The 17,650-nt window shown below is 38.0% G+C and overlaps 1 protein-coding gene across 1 annotated transcript in view; it reads left to right on the top strand.

Annotated features, from left to right (window-relative positions):
• Positions 1–17,650, top strand: part of LOC306864179 (talin-1-like) — a 105,645-nt gene that overhangs the window by 76,199 nt on the left and 11,796 nt on the right. Inside the window, exons 29-46 of the mRNA XM_079407940.1 lie at positions 285–482; positions 706–845; positions 2,733–2,826; positions 3,987–4,076; positions 4,168–4,290; positions 7,215–7,358; positions 8,268–8,429; positions 8,523–8,663; positions 9,301–9,482; positions 10,576–10,708; positions 10,821–10,922; positions 10,999–11,169; positions 12,151–12,399; positions 13,361–13,480; positions 14,428–14,574; positions 14,667–14,833; positions 15,751–15,934; positions 16,874–16,999. Coding sequence (XP_079264066.1) covers positions 285–482; positions 706–845; positions 2,733–2,826; positions 3,987–4,076; positions 4,168–4,290; positions 7,215–7,358; positions 8,268–8,429; positions 8,523–8,663; positions 9,301–9,482; positions 10,576–10,708; positions 10,821–10,922; positions 10,999–11,169; positions 12,151–12,399; positions 13,361–13,480; positions 14,428–14,574; positions 14,667–14,833; positions 15,751–15,934; positions 16,874–16,999 — 2,673 coding nt within the window. The remainder of the gene's footprint in view (positions 1–284; positions 483–705; positions 846–2,732; positions 2,827–3,986; positions 4,077–4,167; positions 4,291–7,214; positions 7,359–8,267; positions 8,430–8,522; positions 8,664–9,300; positions 9,483–10,575; positions 10,709–10,820; positions 10,923–10,998; positions 11,170–12,150; positions 12,400–13,360; positions 13,481–14,427; positions 14,575–14,666; positions 14,834–15,750; positions 15,935–16,873; positions 17,000–17,650) is intronic.

The raw sequence follows: 17,650 nt of genomic DNA, 5'->3' as shown, positions 1-17,650 counted from the left end.
TGTTGTCATACATCTTTCAATCTGGCTTTAAAATTATTCCACCCATCATTAACCAAACGTGCATCCTTCTATCCATTCGACTGCATGGCCTTAAAACATTCAAAACTTTAAACTTGAAATACTTGAAACTTTCTAGCCAGGGTTTCTCAAGCCAACAACCAAGTCTGTCTAGAAATGTTTTGTTTTTTGTCTAGTTTTACTTGTGATGTTTACTTTGTGTTTCCTGTTTCTGTTAAATGCTACACTGAGCCGTATCACAGTTACTGTTCCTATCTGATCTTCAGTTCCCAGTGAACGGGAAGAGTTTCCAGGAGGCTCAGGTGAATCTGAACGAGGCGGCGGCCGGACTGAACCAGTCAGCCAATGAGCTGGTGCAGGCGTCACGCGGCACCACCCAGGACCTGGCCAAAACCTCCGGGAAGTTCGGACAAGACTTCAATCACTTCCTGCAGGCTGGAGTGGACATGGCTGGACAATCCCAGGTGTGGACAGTCAAATTCATTTTATCAAGACTTTGAAGACTATAGCACTTACACTCATAACCTACTTCTGAATTATTCTAGCTCTAGAATCATTTGATGTGTGATTATTTTATGCTACTGATACAAGAGAGTCATCATAAGTGAGTCATTTGACACTTGATGGATAGATGAATGGATGAGTGTATAGCTGAACGATGTCTTCTCCTCTCGTCTTTTCCTGTAGTCTAAAGAGGACCAGACTCAAGTGGTCACCAACCTGAAGACCATCTCCATGTCCTCCAGAAAACTCCTGCTGGCTGCTAAAGTTCTGTCCACAGACCCCAACTCACCCAACCTGAAAAACCAGCTCGCTGCTGCCGCTCGGTTAGAATCAGCTCTCTTCTGCTGTTCAATTCATGCTTTGTCAACAAGCATCAGCATAGAAGGTTATAAGCAAAAAGACTGTGATTGTAAGGTCTGGATAATTAGAAGAAGGATTTTGCACCCTAGAATGACATTGCATGAATAGGAATGCAAATTTGTACAAAAGTGAGCAAAGGCTGTTAGCAAAGTTATAGGGCTGTCATGATATCAGATTTTAACTACATGATTATTGTTGCCTTAATATTCACAATAAAGCGGTTATTGCAATATCTTAGAGATTTTGGGAAAAAATGTAATGCTAAATGATAATCAGTAAAAATCGAGTTTGTCTTTTCTCTTTTTTGGCAGATGAATCACTCAAAACACAAATGTAGGGTAATGGAGAGAGAGTGTAAAAACAAACTTATTGTTGATCAGCACTTCCTGGATATTGAACTTCCCGTCTTTTTTACCAATCCAAAAACCGTCTCAGGTGCAGTTATTAGTGTCTCGCTTTTGCCTGTCATCTCTGGCAATATAATTTTGCGCAGCAGTAGTAGCCACACACTGACTGCATCCGCAATCACATACTTCCCTACTATATAGTAGGCTAGAAGCAGTATGTGAACAGAGCAGTTCAAATTCACAGGATTAATCAGTTGGCTAAAAGTCCCTGGATGACCTGCGATTTCTGGCGAGATTCTGAAGTGTGCACACTTTAAAATTTACTAATGGCATTGAAGTGGTGCAACTGATGCTGGCAGGTCATGTGACAATGACATCACGATGAATGTAGCATGTCCAGATTATATTCATACCTACATATATTGTAGAACTTACGTTTTTTTACCAGCCGCTCTGTAATTACTTATTCAAAAGCAGTAACTACTCCGAGAGAATGAGATTTTGGACACAGCCAAATCATCATTTTATGAGGGGTGACAAACAGATGCAATAGTGCCACCTGCTATATTGTCAATTTAATTTAATTTAATTTCTACCAGGTTGTTGGTGCTGTATTATTTACAATATTATCATATGTGCAGTATTTATATGATAGGAGTATTTCATTTTTTTAAATATTGTGGTTAATATTGTGACACTCCTAGCTTGTAGCAAAGTATTTTGGGATTGGGAAATGTGATGCTGTTTTAAAGTGCAGTCACATTAGCAAAACTGCAGCAAAATGTCTCTAGCAAGAAAAATCTCCATCATCTGTAGCACAGAGATGTATAAAGCACTGCTCAAACAGAAGGCACTTTCAAACCTAGCAGTTTTTTGGTAACACACAGGAATCCATGTGACCTATTGGAATCACACAAAATTTCACAAAGCAGTGGTAAATGTGAGCACATCTTTAGAATTTGGCTAAAAGTAGGTCGTTATAGTTATCCAATTACTATTTGAAAGCATCTAAAATGCAGCTCGCTGTGATTCAGAACAGAGTCCTGCTCTCTTTCTTCAGAGGATAAGTTAGATGTTGTGCTGTGTGATGGCATGCTAGCCAAACAGTGCCTGTGATAGTAAGAAAGAAACCGTGCACTCGAGCACACACACAGCTCCTCTATTGACATACATTACATAAGTGGCATGCTCGCTTTTCTACACATCTGAGTTGGAATGAGCACAATTATGTAATGGGCATCTACAAAAGCAGACCTGTTTGTATCGCTGCTGCTCTCTGATGTGTGTGTGAGGGGAAGAGGAAGACAGGATGAAACAACAGCAGCTAATGGCTTTATAGCGCTCGCAATCCAAAAACTCCCATCACTCCCTCACAGAGCATCAGAGAGAGAGAGAGTCTGTGTGTGGTAACGCATGTGGGTGGATTGTTCCTCACGGATCTCTCACACTATTCCTTCCCTTCCTTGCAAACTCTAATGTCTATCCCTCTCTCTCTCTCGATAGCGCGGTGACAGACAGCATTAATCAGCTGATCAGCATGTGTACCCAGCAGGCTCCGGGACAGAAGGAGTGTGACAACGCTCTCCGTGAGCTTGAGGTGCTTCTACTCTCTCTTTTACTTCTCATCTTCTGTATGTTCATCAGATTGTGTGACTCGCTCTCATGTGCAGGGATTGAATTCTCTCATATTCAGATTTGATCTCAATCTGAACTCTACAGTGTTTTATGAGGAGAGATGACACCTTTTGTGCCACGAGTTGTCCCTTTTGTTTTATTACATTATTTATTACAATAATGTAATAAAATGCTTCAAAAATATGTATTTGTTTTGTATATACATGCTCTTCCGTACACACATGTTGCATGATTTAAATCCTGTTTGATATTGAGCTGCAGTTATTTGTTGTGCTGTTTTTGGATGATATTGGAAATGTCAGCAAAGCAACAGAACACATTTTCAAGGCAGCATTGTTTAGATTTTTCTTCTCAGCTAAAACATTCAGAATCCATCCATACTTGGGTTTTTTAGACAAGTTAGATGTTCAAAAGTCTGGAGTCAGTAAGATGCTTTAATGTTTTTTAAAGAAGTCTCTTCTGCTCACAACAGCTGTATTCATTTGATCAAAAATACAGTAAAAGTAATATTGTAAAATATAATTGCAATTTAAAATAGTTTTCTCTGTGAATATTTTGTGTAATTTGATCAAAGCTGAATTTTCAGCATCGTTACTCATTGCTGCTCAAGAAACATTTCTGATTATTATCAATGTTGAAAACAGTTGTGCTGTTTCATATTTTTGTGGAAATTGTGGTACTTTTTTCAGTATTCTTTTATTAAAAGAAAGTTGAAATCAATAGCATTTATTTTAAAATGAAATATTTTGTAACATAAATTATTTTATTGTCATTTTGATTAGTTTAATGCATCCGTGCTAAATAAGGGATTATTTTTTTAATCTTACTGACTCCAAACTTTAAGATTTTCTTTTTTAAGAAATGTAATCTGAACGGTAAAGATCTTTGTTCTAATGTGGACATACAGTGTTCATTTTATTTGTTCACATCTTACAATAAACCTAAACAGCACTTAATGTTTAATAGCAAAACATTTGCACAAGAAAGCATTTGCTTTCTCTAGAATGTGATTTTATGTAGAACTAAATCCTAAAACTTGAACATACCAAAAACCTCAGAGCAATGTTAATTTGCTGTATCTGTTTTGTGTGTTGTGTGTGCTAACTGTGTGTGTGTTTGCAGACGGTCGGAGGAATGCTGGAGAATCCCACAGAAGCGGTCAATGATTTGGGCTACTTTGACTGCATTGACAGTGTGATGGAGAACTCAAAGGTGCAACACAGATCAGTTTCACAATGAAAAGCCATATATAGCCATATATTCACCCAGTCGCCATTGATGTTAACGTTGATGTTGTGTGCAGATTTTGGGTGAGGCCATGGCTGGCATTTCCCATAATGCCAAGAACAGTAACTTGCCAGAATTTGGAGACTCTGTCAGTTCAGCATCTAAAGCGCTGTGTGGTCTCACCGAGGCAGCTGCTCAGGTAAAAACTGTGTGTGTGTGTGTGTGTGTGTGTGTGAGAAACTCCTCTCTGCTAAATTAGTCGACCTAAAGAAGCAGTGCATGATTAAATGTGCCAGGGCTATGATGCATTAAACATCTGGAGTTACAGGAGCGCATTAAATGAACAAACACATTTGCCTTCCTGGTCTCTCCTTTGCTGCCTGTGCTTTCACACACACCGTCACGCTTTTATTATTTACAGGCACAAGAACACACACTTGTGCAAATAGAATTCATTATAAGCTTTGATGGGCAGTGAGTCATATTTAACTGCTTCCTGTGTGTTGTCCTAAAAGCGGTTTCATGAACACTCAGCTGCCATTTGATTCAGAAGTGCTTCATTTCATTTGTGTGTGTGCTTGACTCAGTTTTTCTCTACTAAGGCTGCTTGATTTTGATAAAAAATCATAACTCTCTTAAAGCTGTAATCAGAATTTTTCATTTTTAATAGGCTAGTCGAATTTAGATCAAAATATTTATATTGTGTAGGGTATACCACATTGTTTATGCAGGTCTTGTAGATGTGTACATCAACAAAACAAGCTGAAAACTGTTCCTTATATTGTCAAGTCAAGACACCTTTAGCGCTTTATACAATACAACAAGAGCTGGCAAGTAAGTTTGGCATCGGGCCAAAAACATATTTCACCACTAGATGACGGGCCAGAACATTGTCAAGTCAAGTCAGCTTTATTTATATAGCACTTTTAACAATACAGATTGTGTCAAAGCACTTAACAGTATCAGATTGGAGGATAGAGTGTCAGTAATGTATAAAAATAAGATTAAACACTCAATTTTCAGTTAAAGGCATTTCATTATTGAGATGTCATTGTCTAGCTCAACAAATCAAATTGACGATAATCACTAGAAATGAAGTGTCCCCAACTGAGCAAGCCAGAGGTGACAGCGCCAAGGAACCAAAACTCCCTCTGTGACAGAAAGGAGAATAGTCAAAGGATAATTTAAGAAATTAATTTATGGAAAATGCAACTAGAATTAACTGTGGCTGACTGTTACAGTGTCTTTTGTAACTGTGAGCTGTTACTCGGTGTTAAATCCTGTGGTAGGACAGTCATTAACAAAATGTCACATTTGTGTGGCGGTGACAGGCAGAGCAGGCTATGTGAGCGGAGTGGAGCGTCAACAATTTCCCCTCCGCGCTCCGGGCATTTAATAACTCTGCTCCCGCTCCACTCCACGCTCACTGAAATCAGAAACACCGCTCTGCCTTCGCTCCGCGGCTGAAGTATTTCAGTATCACAGTTCTGTTCATAGGCCTATATTAAAAAATTTAATAAATAAAAGATTGTTTCAACGTGGCTTATTGGAACACTAGTGTGCAAACTTTTTTTCCTACCACATGACAAGCTAATAACATGGTTGATGCATTTCTTACAGATTTCTGCTCATTCGAAATCGGATACAGATGAAAGATTACATTTGTTTGAATGCATTATTGAGAGAGCGATTGCATGTGAATAAGTGTTGTAGTAATTGTTTAAATCATGCTTTCAGCTCAAAATATTCAGTATCTAGAAGTAACAAACAAATTCCTTGAACTATTATAACTTCCCGCTCATGTCCATTACCGTCATTCACATTCTTTCTGATTTGAGTGATCCTTCTCTATCAAGCTAGCTAAATATTTTAAACTTGTGAATTCTTGCTAAATATGCAGTTATATTATGGCATCAATTGTACTCGTGAAGGAGCGGTGATGAAGTGCTCTTGGAGCGAGTGAAAACCACGCCGCTCCACTCGCCCTCCGCTCACGTACTCTGGTTGTGAGTAGGCTAACTGTTGCTGTCATGACAGATCTATTTCAGAATCAGCCGCTATCAAAATAATCTGGCTATGGGCGCGGGACAGATATTATTGCTGACGGGCCACTTTTGGCCCGCGGGCCGCCTGTTGCCAACCACTGCAATACAGATTGTTTCAAAGCAGCTTTACAGTAATGAACACAAATAACAGAGGCAATGATGCAAAGTTCACAAATGAGGCAAATCCAAATTTTGCAGCTCTAACAAGACAATAGTATCATTATTCAGCTCTGTTAGCTTCAGTTCAATAACTGTCAATGAATCAAAATTCATGGATTATGAATGAATTCAGTTTAGCTGTAAAGAACCTCTACAGAAGATAACTATTTGTCTATAATACTGTAAATAATAATATTGTAAATATTGCTATTTGCTGTAATTGTAATCTTGTTTTTTTGCACCCAACTGCCCTAATATATATTTAATTTAAAAAATGATATTATATTTAAAAAACATATCAAACAAAAACACTAACACCTTTATTGTTTTTTTATTCTATCTTTTTATTTATTGTAAAAATGATCCTCTAATACTAGCATTCTCTATTCTTTTTCTATTCTATCTACTTATTTTCTTTTTATTTATTATATAAAAGCCTTGCTATGTGTACTGTGTTAGGCTAACTGAGACTTGTTACAGCACTCACATATCATTGCTCTTTTGTTGGTTTTGATTGCTTCTATTGTCCTCATTTGTAAGTTGCTTTGGATAAAAGAGTCTGCTAAATGACTAAATGTAAATGTAATTAGTTTTATATAAAAACATTAGAATCTATGGAATGTCCTCATTATCTAAATTAGCTGCGTGTGTGTGTGTGTGTGTGTGTGTGTGTGTGTGTGTGTGTGTGTGTGTGTGTGTGAGTGAGTGAGTGAGTGAGTGTGACTGTGTGTGTGTGTGTGTGTGTGTGTGTGTGTGTGTGTGTGTGTGAGAGTGTGTGTGAGAGAGTGTGTGAGTGTGACTGAGTCACTGAGTGAGTGTGTGTGTGGAGGGTTGTTGTTGCTGAGCTGAGCTGAATGATGAGTGTTTGAATTGTTTAGTGTAGAACAGCAGTGACGGGTCTTCTGTGTGTCACTCACAGGGGGCATATCTGGTGGGTGTGTCTGACCCGAACAGTCACGCAGGGCAGAAGGGGCTTGTGGACCCCTCACAGTTCGCCAGAGCCAAACAGTCGATCCAGATGGCCTGTCAGAACCTAGTGGACCCGTCCTGCAACCAATCCCAGGTAACAGCATGACTCTTTCCTAGATAGAAACGGTCTGATAGGAGCAAACACATACCTAAGGTCTGGTTTACTTTGGGCAAGATATTAGATCTCTGAGAGTGCATTATTAGTAGTAGTAGATTACTGATAAGGTATTTTAATAATATTTTAATATTTAAAAGCATATTTGTGACTGTTTGGAGATTTTAGAAAACACAAGGGAGAACTAAAGGTGTGATCGCATTTACAGTTGTTTGATGACTTTCCCGCTTTTAATGCAATTAGACAACTTTTTTTATATAGTAAGCTCACTTAAGGACTTGTTTTTTTAATACGATTTTAACTTTTATCATATGTAAATGCTTGTAATACATCTTGTATTACTTTAAATGTTCTCTCTTTTTGGGGGGGGGTTTGTTGTTATTGTATTTCTGTAACGCTTGTAATTTATATCATGAATTTTTGACACGAAGATAGCCTCAGATGCTGACATGGCATTCGAATCTGTGTTATTAACTACTGCAGTTGTTTGATGGTTTTTTGCTGGCAAAATCCAGTTATTTCAATCTACACTTTCGTGAGTTTTGTGTCAGGACGAACAATTTCCTTATGCAGATTTCGCTTGTGTTGAAGTTGTTTACATGGATTCACTGTTGACCAACAGATAGTGGACATTTTTTGCTTACAAAATTTAGCAAAAATGATAATGTGCAGTCCTTAAAGCTTCTGTTAAATGGCCAAGCAGGACTCCCAGTGTCTGATTGACTTCCACAACTTATTATACAGTATTTCACATCTGGATATTTCCTTTGAACTCACAGCTCAAAATAGGAAGTGAATTCTTAAAGGAACGCATTGACCTAGTTTTTAAGTCATCACAATTAACCTGACAAAATAACTCCCGTGTTTTATGCACCGTCGTTTCCCAAGGTCCTCTCTGCTGCCACAATTGTTGCCAAACATACTTCGGCCTTGTGCAACGCCTGCCGATTCGCCTCCTCCAAAACATCCAACCCAGTTGCTAAGAGACAGTTTGTCCAGAGCGCCAAAGAGGTGGCCAACAGCACCGCCAACCTCGTCAAGTCCATCAAAGTGAGTTTGAGACTCGCAGATCAGTCTGTTTCTGATCAGCAGTGTTGGTATTATTATGGTGAATGTAACTCTGTGTTTGTGCTGTAACGTCAGGCTCTTGATGGGGCCTTTAACCAGGAGAACAGACGGAAGTGTAAGGAAGCCACTGGGCCGCTCATCGAGGCTGTGGATAACCTGACTGCCTTTGCTTCAAACCCAGAGTTTGCTAGCGTACCTGCACAGATCAGCCCAGAGGTACCACATTATATCACAGAATATACTAACATTCAATAGTTTGGGCCAGTTTTGAAAGAAATTGATGCTTTTATTCAGAAGGGATACATTAAATTGACAGCAAAGGCATTTATAATCAGCATATTAGAATGATTTCTGAAGGATCATGTGACTTGTTGTGAGAGGCTTCTTCTAATCCCATATTTTTTAACCGTAGTGTATATCACAATATAGTAATTTTTGCTGCAAATTCAACTTCCAAATATTTTATATTTTACATGTCCAAGTTTACTTTAATAATCTTGTAACTTAAAAAAAAACTTTATTTAAATTAACAAGTTTGAAAAAAATGATAAGATTACTTAACAAATCAACACAAAAAGTGTCATTATGTTTCAAAAACCAAAGACCCATCTATGACAAACAGTTTTCTGCCTTGTTATATTTTTTAAATTGTGGATACATATTAGAGCATATTAATTTCTTTCAGACTTTAGAAGCCAAAAGGTCACTCTTCTATTTTTTTTTCTGTCTATATACAAATTGAATATATGAGTGCAGAATTGACAGGGTTGTGCATGGCTCAGGAGTGGGAGCCAGACTCCAGGCTGAAATAAACCATGCTGGAAGTTACAAGTTCTGTTGTGTCTGATTGCAGGGTCTGGCAGCGATGGAGCCCATCGTAGCTGCCGCTAAGACCATGCTGGAGAGCTCTACAGGCCTGATCCAGATGGCCCGCTCACTGGCCGTCAACCCCAAAGACCCGCCCAAATGGTCTGTGCTGGCCGGACACTCCAGAACAGTGTCCGACTCCATCAAGAAACTCATCACCAACATGAGGTATTCACAGAATTTGTAGCCTTTATTCAACAATCAACTGTCTGTGAAACCATGTGTGTAAAACCTTTAGTTCTCATTAGGTGGTTATGGGAAAAATGGCACCAAAATGAACAAAAATATCCCCCAAATTCAAGATACAGAGGCAAAAAATGCCCCAGCACTATTAAACTAAAGGAATAGCACTTCAGTGATGGGAACATTTCCAAACTGAATTTATTTGTGTTTTTCAGGCCACTAATATAACCAGTGTGAAGTCTTGGTTTTCTAATACATAAAAAACTCATTCATAAGTGGTTCTCAGCATGTTTCGTCTGTGTAGCCTACAAGAATATGATGTGCCTTTTCTCCACACACAAACACGTTTGTAATGTATTCCGTTAATCATCATTATTACTCATTACAATATCAAGGGCAATAATTGACAAGAATGATATTTTTATATTGCAGCCCTACCTTGAATTATGAATGAATTATAATTTATACACTTTACATAGGCTATTTAAAACAACCGTAACCTCATATCATTATGCAGTAGTTGTAGAAATACATGTATGCCATGTGAGAAGTCATGAAAGGGGACTTTTGTTGATAAAATAAAACAGACTATAGTTTGATTGAATTAATTAACATTCAAATATTTTACTTAAGAAAACAATCCTCCAAAAATGGTAAATAGAAATGAATTAATAGAAAAGTTGATGTCAGACCCTGTTGTCACGTTATGTCAAGTCACCTTTATTTCTATAGTGCTTTATACAATGCAGATTGTGTCGAAGCAACTTCACGGAGATAAAAAGGAAAAGCAGAATCAATTATGGAAACTCATGGAGATTCTGCTGTAAAGCAGTTCTAAAAGACAGTAGTGTCATTATTAGCCAGTTCAGGGTTGGTTTAGTTTAGATCAATGACAGTGTGAAGTTTTATCAATCTGAAACAAGTTTAATCCAGCTAAAATCAGTCAGCAATGCTCGTTCTGCAGCTTGAGTCAGTTCAGTGTTGATTCAGTGTCAGTGTTGCAAGATGCAATTCAGTTGTGAATGATATCATATTTTCCATGTATCATATTGATATACTGTCATGTAAATGGTTTCAGGGAAAAGGCTCCAGGTCAGAGGGAGTGTGATGACGCCATTGAGGCTCTTAATAACTGCATCCGTGAGGTGGACAAGGCGTCTCTGGCAGCCATCAGCCAGCAGCTCACGCCTAGAGACGACATCTCCCATGAGGTGAGGCTTTACAGCCGTCATGATAAACTACGGCAGTATCCTCAGAGCTGAGGGCGCAGCTGTCATGTTCCTCATTAATGTAATACAGCGCTATTGTAATATTGTATTGCAGGCCCTTCACGAGCAGATGGCGGCGTCTGTGCATGAGATCAGTAACCTGATTGAGCCGGTGGCCATCGCAGCCCGCTCCGACGCCTCTCAGCTGGGTCACAAGGTCTGAATCCTTTCTAAACGTGGTTACGCGAGTCTCAGTGTTTACTGGAAGCTAAATGTGTGCCGTCATGTCACAGGTGTCTCAGATGGTCAGTTACTTTGAGCCGCTCATCATGGCTGCCATCGGTACAGCGTCTAAGATCCTGAACAGCCAGCAGCAGATGAGCGTGCTGGATCAAACCAAGACTCTGGCTGAGTCTGCTCTACAGATGCTCTACACGGCCAAAGAGGCTGGAGGAAACCACAAGGTAAGACGCCACCAGCCAAACACAGCAGCTGCATTCTGGTAGTTTTGATTATACACTGCAGATCAAAAGCTTGGGATCAGTAAGATTTTCTAAAGAAGTTTCTTCTGCTCATCAAGGCTGAATTTATTTAATCAAAAATACAGAAATTTTGAAATTAAAAATTACAATTAAAATGTAATTTATTCCTGTGACGCAAGGCTGAATGTTCAGCATCACAGCATTACTCCAGTCTTCAGTGTCACATGAGCCTTCAGAAATCATTCTAATATTTATAATCAATGAGGAAAAACATTGTGCTGCTTAATATTTTTTGGGACCTGTGATACTTTTTTCGGGATTCTTTGATAAATAAAAAGTTAAAAAGAACATTGTTTATTTAAAATATACATTTTGTGTCACGACATGTACTACTATTCAAACGTTTTGGGATCAGTACAGTTTTTCTTTCTTTCCTTTTTAAATTAATAGTTTTATTCAGCAAGGATGTAATAAATGGATAAAAAGTGATAGTAAAAACTTGTGTATTGTTAGAAAAGATTTCTATTTTGAATAAATGCTGTACTTTTTTAACTTTTTATTCATCAAAGAAAAAAGTATCACAGCTTCCAAAATAATATTCAGCAGCACAAGTTTCAACACTCATAATAAATCAGCATATTAGAATGATTTCTGAAGGATCATGTGACACTGAAGACTGGAGTAATGATGCTGAAAATTCAGCACTGCATCACAGAAATAAATTATATTTTAAAGTATATTAAAATTGGAAACCGATATTAGAAATTGCAATAATATTTCACAATATTACTGTTTTTTCTGTATTTTTGTTCAAATAAATGCAGCCTTGATGAGCAGACTCCATTAAAAATTTGACTGATCCCAAACTTTTGAACGGTTGTGTATCTGTTGGGAGATCTGCTGTAGTGCTCAGTTTCACAGTATTCTGTGTGTGTGTGTGTGTGTGTGTGTGTGTGTCCTCAGGCGGCTCACACGCAGGAGGCTCTGGAGGAGTCGGTTCAGATGATGAAGGAGGCGGTGGATGATCTGGCTGCAACTCTAGCAGAGGCGGCCAGCGCTGCAGGAGCAGTGGGCGGCATGGTCAACTCCATCTCTCAAGCCATCAATAAGATGGAAGACGGGCCTGGAATCGAACCTGAAGGAACGTTTGTGGATTATCAGACCACGATGGTGAAGACGGCCAAAGCTATCGCTGTCACCGTTCAGGAGATGGTAAAAACTAGAGCTGGAACAGTCTGAGTGACTGTAGAATTAGGAATTGTGGGAAAAAATGGGAAAACCAGTGTGACTAGTGGGCAAAATACAATATACATATGCACAAACATGCATTGAAAACAGAATTAGGGTTTAGTACAGAATTCAGAAATACACTTGACTTGTGACGAAGGACATTAACTTAAAAAGTGTGTAAATAATGTGTTTATAGTGAACCCCTGAATAATCACCTTAAGAACATCTGATAAACTATATTGTAACATGTATTATAAAAACTTATTAACAAACATTATGTAGTGTTTAACACTTAACTATTTTTTGAGTGTTCAAATATGCACAAACATGGAAATATGTCAATCAAACTTTAATGATATTCATGAAAAGCCAGTTAATTAAAGCCAGTAATGTTCTCATGAATTGTTAATTATGTTTGGCTCATGAATTTGTTGAAAGACAGAGGTGGGTTAATTAATAGCCATGCCTTCATTCTGTTACACAGCAGCAAACTTATTCATGCTTTTTCTGTTGAGTAGTCAGTAGAAGAGAAGATGCACTGTAGGAAAAGTTCATTTCAGACCCTGTCAAGTTATTTTTGTTATAAATATATAGTGCTTTATACACTACAGATTGGGTCAAAGCAGGTTCACAGAGATAAAATCAATTGTAGAAACTATAATAGATTTTATACATACATTTTTCTATTGATGTCAGTAGAAGAGAAGGACAAGCAGCCAATTGCATAATAAAACATTTTTATTCTGTTGGTATCATATAAATTAATGAGTTAGCTTTTTTTTCCACAGTCGCATTTTCACTTACAAATGCTCGCCTCGAATATGTTTTTCATTTATTTTTGTTTTCGATATTATGGTTCAAAATAGTTCCAGAGGGGATAATTATGCAGTATTTATAGAGAAGTAGAGGCTGACAGTGTGCTTTTAAAATGCTGTGTTGCCAGGTTACCAAATCCAACGCCAACCCTGATGAGCTGGGAGGTTTGGCCAATCAGCTGACCACAGAGTTCGGTGACCTGGCGTCTGAGGCCAGATGTGCAGCCATGACAGCCGAGAATGACGAGGTGTTGTGACATATGCTTTCTTTTTCTGTGGAATTTATGGCCTTTCCACATAATATTATAATTTATATGAAAGTGACTCCATTTACTGTTTCTGCATGTCCTATTGAGAGCTTTGTATTCTTAGTAAAGAAACATTAACCATAAAATGTTTGTCGGTAAGGTTTGTTTTAAAAGCAATAATATTGTGAAATATTGATCCTTCAGAAATCATTCTAATATGCTAATTTGCTGTTCAAGAAACATGTCTGATTGTTATCAATGTTGAAAATGTGCTGCTTCATATTTTTGTGGAAACAGATCTTTTTTTTTCAGATTTATTTGATGAATAGAAAGTTCAAAATATTTTGTAATGTGATATATATTTACATTAAATAAATTCTTGCTGAATAAAAAAAATTTGGTAACACTTTAGTATAGGGACCAATTGTCACTAATTAATTAGATGTTTATTAGCATGCCTATTATTAACATACTGGCTGTTTATTAGTGTTTATAAAGCACATATTCTGCATGAGCATATTCTACAACCCTAATCCAACACAATACCTAAACTTAACTACTATTAATAAGCAGCAAATTAGGAGTTCGAGGCAAAAGTTAATGGTTTGTTAATAGCGAGAACTGGATGCTAAAATAAAGTGTGACTAAAATTTCAATGACCCCAAAATTTTTAACAGTATTGCATTTTCTTTTACTTTTCAACTCACCGAGCCCTCTTATTTTTTAACTCCTCCCCCAATCAGCTGTCAGATAGAGACCACTTTTGATCATCCAGTCAATTCCCAATAAATATAATCAAATCCCACCCTACATTTGTTGTGGAATATTCTGTTGCACTTTGAAATATGTCAGGTAAAATGAGATACTTTGCATAGTTAAGCTGTTTCTTTGATTTCTTTGATTGAAATCTCAAGATTAAGTTAACAGTTAAGTGTTTTGCTCTTCAGATCGGCTCTCACATCAGGAAGCAGGTGACAGAGCTGGGCAACAGCTGCACTGGTCTGGTCAGTAAAGCAGGAGCGCTGCAGTGCAGTCCAAACGACTCCTACACCAAGAAAGAGCTCATCGACAGCGCTCGCAAAGTCTCCGAGAAGGTTCACAGTAGTTGTTCTCTTATTGGATATACTGTATGAGTGTCATTTCAGTCTTCATCAGACTCCTGATGTCTTTACTCTCTCTCTCTCAGGTGTCTCACGTGTTGGCGGCTCTTCAGGCGGGCAATCGTGGCACTCAGGCCTGCATTACTGCTGCCAGTGCTGTTTCTGGCATCATCGCTGATCTGGACACCACCATCATGTTTGCCACCGCAGGCTCTCTCAACCGAGAGAACGCAGAGACTTTTGCAGACCACAGGTACTCCCTCCGCCAAAACTACAGCGCCCATACTGCGCAGTGGACATTTGAGTGACTGTGAAATGAAAAGGTTTTTGAAGAGTCATAAAACACAGCTATTGTATCACCGCTCGCTCACACCAAACACCTTGCTCTGCTGCTTATTAAGCTACAGGAACACAACTGTTTGCAGATCAGCCCAGATGCCAGGGACGTTTTGTTAATGAAACCATTAAAGAACCAGAATCATTCAGTTCCTAATGATTCCAGTCCCTATATGTGACATTTATGCTGTCAGCTTTAGCAGATCTGATCACATTTTAGAAATCACAGAATGAAACTCTTATGACATCAAATTGAAGTAGACAGATAAAGTTTGAAGACAAACGTTGGAAGTTAGCTTGAAAAAGCCTGGCCTTAAAGTGTGAAACTGTTTTAAAAGCTTGAGGTTTGAAGATTTTATTTTCAGATTGATAGAAAGAAAGTCAGATGAAGACCGGAAAACAAAACAAAAAAATCAAATAGACCATATTAGACCACTTCAAACCCCATTTGACCTCATTAGACTCGCAAGAAACCATTTCAAATGAGTTCAGTCCCCAGTAAACCTTTTCAGACCCAATTAAACCTCAAAAGACCACAAAGAAACATTTAGACCACTCGTCTAGGCATTGCTAGATTGTTTTAGCAAAAAGTCTAGCCTGTTTCTAGTATGTTTTAGCTTTGCTAGCATGTTTTAAGTTAAAAAGACTTCACTCATTACTTTATTATTAGAAGTAATCTAACAACATGATGCACTTTACTGCACAGAAAAGTGTCTTTCCTTTAGTATAACCTTTGTCGCCCCCTGTATGTGTTTGTTTATCCGTTAGTATAAATTAGTTTTGTCATTAGCGGACTGTGATATTAATAGTTTTGTGTTTCCTGTGGTTTGTCAGAGAGCACATCCTGAAGACGGCTAAAGTTCTGGTGGAGGACACGAAGCTGCTGGTGTCTGGAGCAGGAGCGAGTCAGGAGAAACTGGCTCAGGCTGCGCAGTCGTCTGTTAACACCATCACTAAACTGGCTGATGTGGTCAAACTGGGAGCAGCCAGTCTGGGCGCTGAAGACCCTGAGACACAGGTACTGACACCCGCTTCCTGTCCTGTCCACTTTCAAACAGGAAACAGCAACTCTTCACACCAAACAAAGCTGACCTGCTGTCAGAACGTTTGTGTTTGTGTGTGTGTGTTTATGTTTGTGTGTGTGAGTGTGTGTGTGAGTGAGTGTTAGTGTTAGTGTGTGTATTTGTGTTTGTATGTGTCTGTGAGTGCGTGTTTGTGTGTGTGTGTGTGTGTGTGTGTGTGTGTGTTTATGTTTGTGTGTGTGAGTGTGTGTGTGAGTGAGTGTTAGTGTTAGTGTGTGTATTTGTGTTTGTATGTGTTTGTGTGTGTGTGTGTGTGTCCAGTGCTTGGCAACAATTCTTGGGTTTCTGCTGTTCCTATGGCAACACTTAATAATTCATGGCATATTCTCAAAGCTTGTTATAGCTGTATTGTTCAAGGAAATTCAGCCATCAAGGCAAGGTTTAATTACACTCCAATCTCCTTTCAAGTTTATGAACATAATAAAAGCGTTATCTTCAAACCTACTGTATATGTAAGATCTGTATTTTCATGTTCCACATGCAGCAGCTGTTTTTGATTGGATTTTAGTGAGGTCTTTGTGTCCATACTGCAGTTTTTCTAGTCATTTTTGTACTTCTTATTGCTAGTCAGGATAATATGCTGTTATGTGACTGATACTTTTTTATCCAGCGTTAATATTTGCATAACAGCTTCCAGTTGTGTTATATAACTTTATATTTGCTGTGAGACTTCTTCATTTACTGTTATAGTACAGTTCTTGTACTTATACGTTTCACTCACGGCTTCATATATTCTGTCTCATGCAGGTGTGAGATTATGCCCATGTTTGTGGTTCAGTGATGCATCTGTCTATGTAGGCAGCATGTTAAGTCATGATGCTGATGCATATGTTGCCACTGCCGTCTGAGATCATGTGTTTGTTGTCGTGTCGCAGGTGGTTCTGATCAATGCGGTGAAGGATGTGGCTAAAGCTCTGGGTGACCTGATCAGTGCCACGAAGGCTGCGGCCGGCAAACCTCACGACGATCCCGCCATGTTACAGCTCAAGAGCTCTGCTAAGGTAAAGACACACAGAGCAGGATCATCTCATTCATCCACACATCCAGTCCGTCTCTGCCTGAGGCCTTTAATAACTGATCTCAATCAAAATGACAGTCCTGATTATTATGGGCTGCCAGAAAATATTAGGTGACCTGAAATCAGGAGTCAGTCCGATTGACCAACAAAGTGAAGAACTGCGAATGATTTGCACTCAGATTGGTGGTGTTATTGTTAACTAAAACTAAAGCTAAAACTGCACAAAAAAATTGAAAAAGAAACATTTAAAATGTTTTCGGTAAGAGAAATAAAATCGAAAAAATATATATATGAATATTAGATTAAAAACTTAAACTTTCACTTGGATGCTAAGGCAATATTTCTCATTTTAAATACTAATAAAAATTATAAAATCATATAACAGATTTACTAAAAACTTAAACTAAAAAAACTAACTAAAATCTTAATTAACTCAAAAAAATAAATACTACAATAGTATAAAAAAAAAACTAAAATAATACTTACTTAAAATACTTAACACACACAAACTAGAGAAATAGTGTATTTCATATAGGATATTCATTACCACAAGTTAAATTATATTTTTATAATTATATTTGAAGCATATGGGATATATTTTCACAATAAATTAATGGTTATTTTTCTGGTATTT

Source organism: Barbus barbus (assembly GCF_936440315.1).
Source record: "Barbus barbus genome assembly, chromosome: 45".
In the NCBI taxonomy this organism is placed as follows: Eukaryota; Metazoa; Chordata; class Actinopteri; order Cypriniformes; family Cyprinidae; genus Barbus; species Barbus barbus.
Note: the sequence above shows the minus strand (reverse complement) of the source record. Positions and strands in the feature narration are given on the sequence as shown.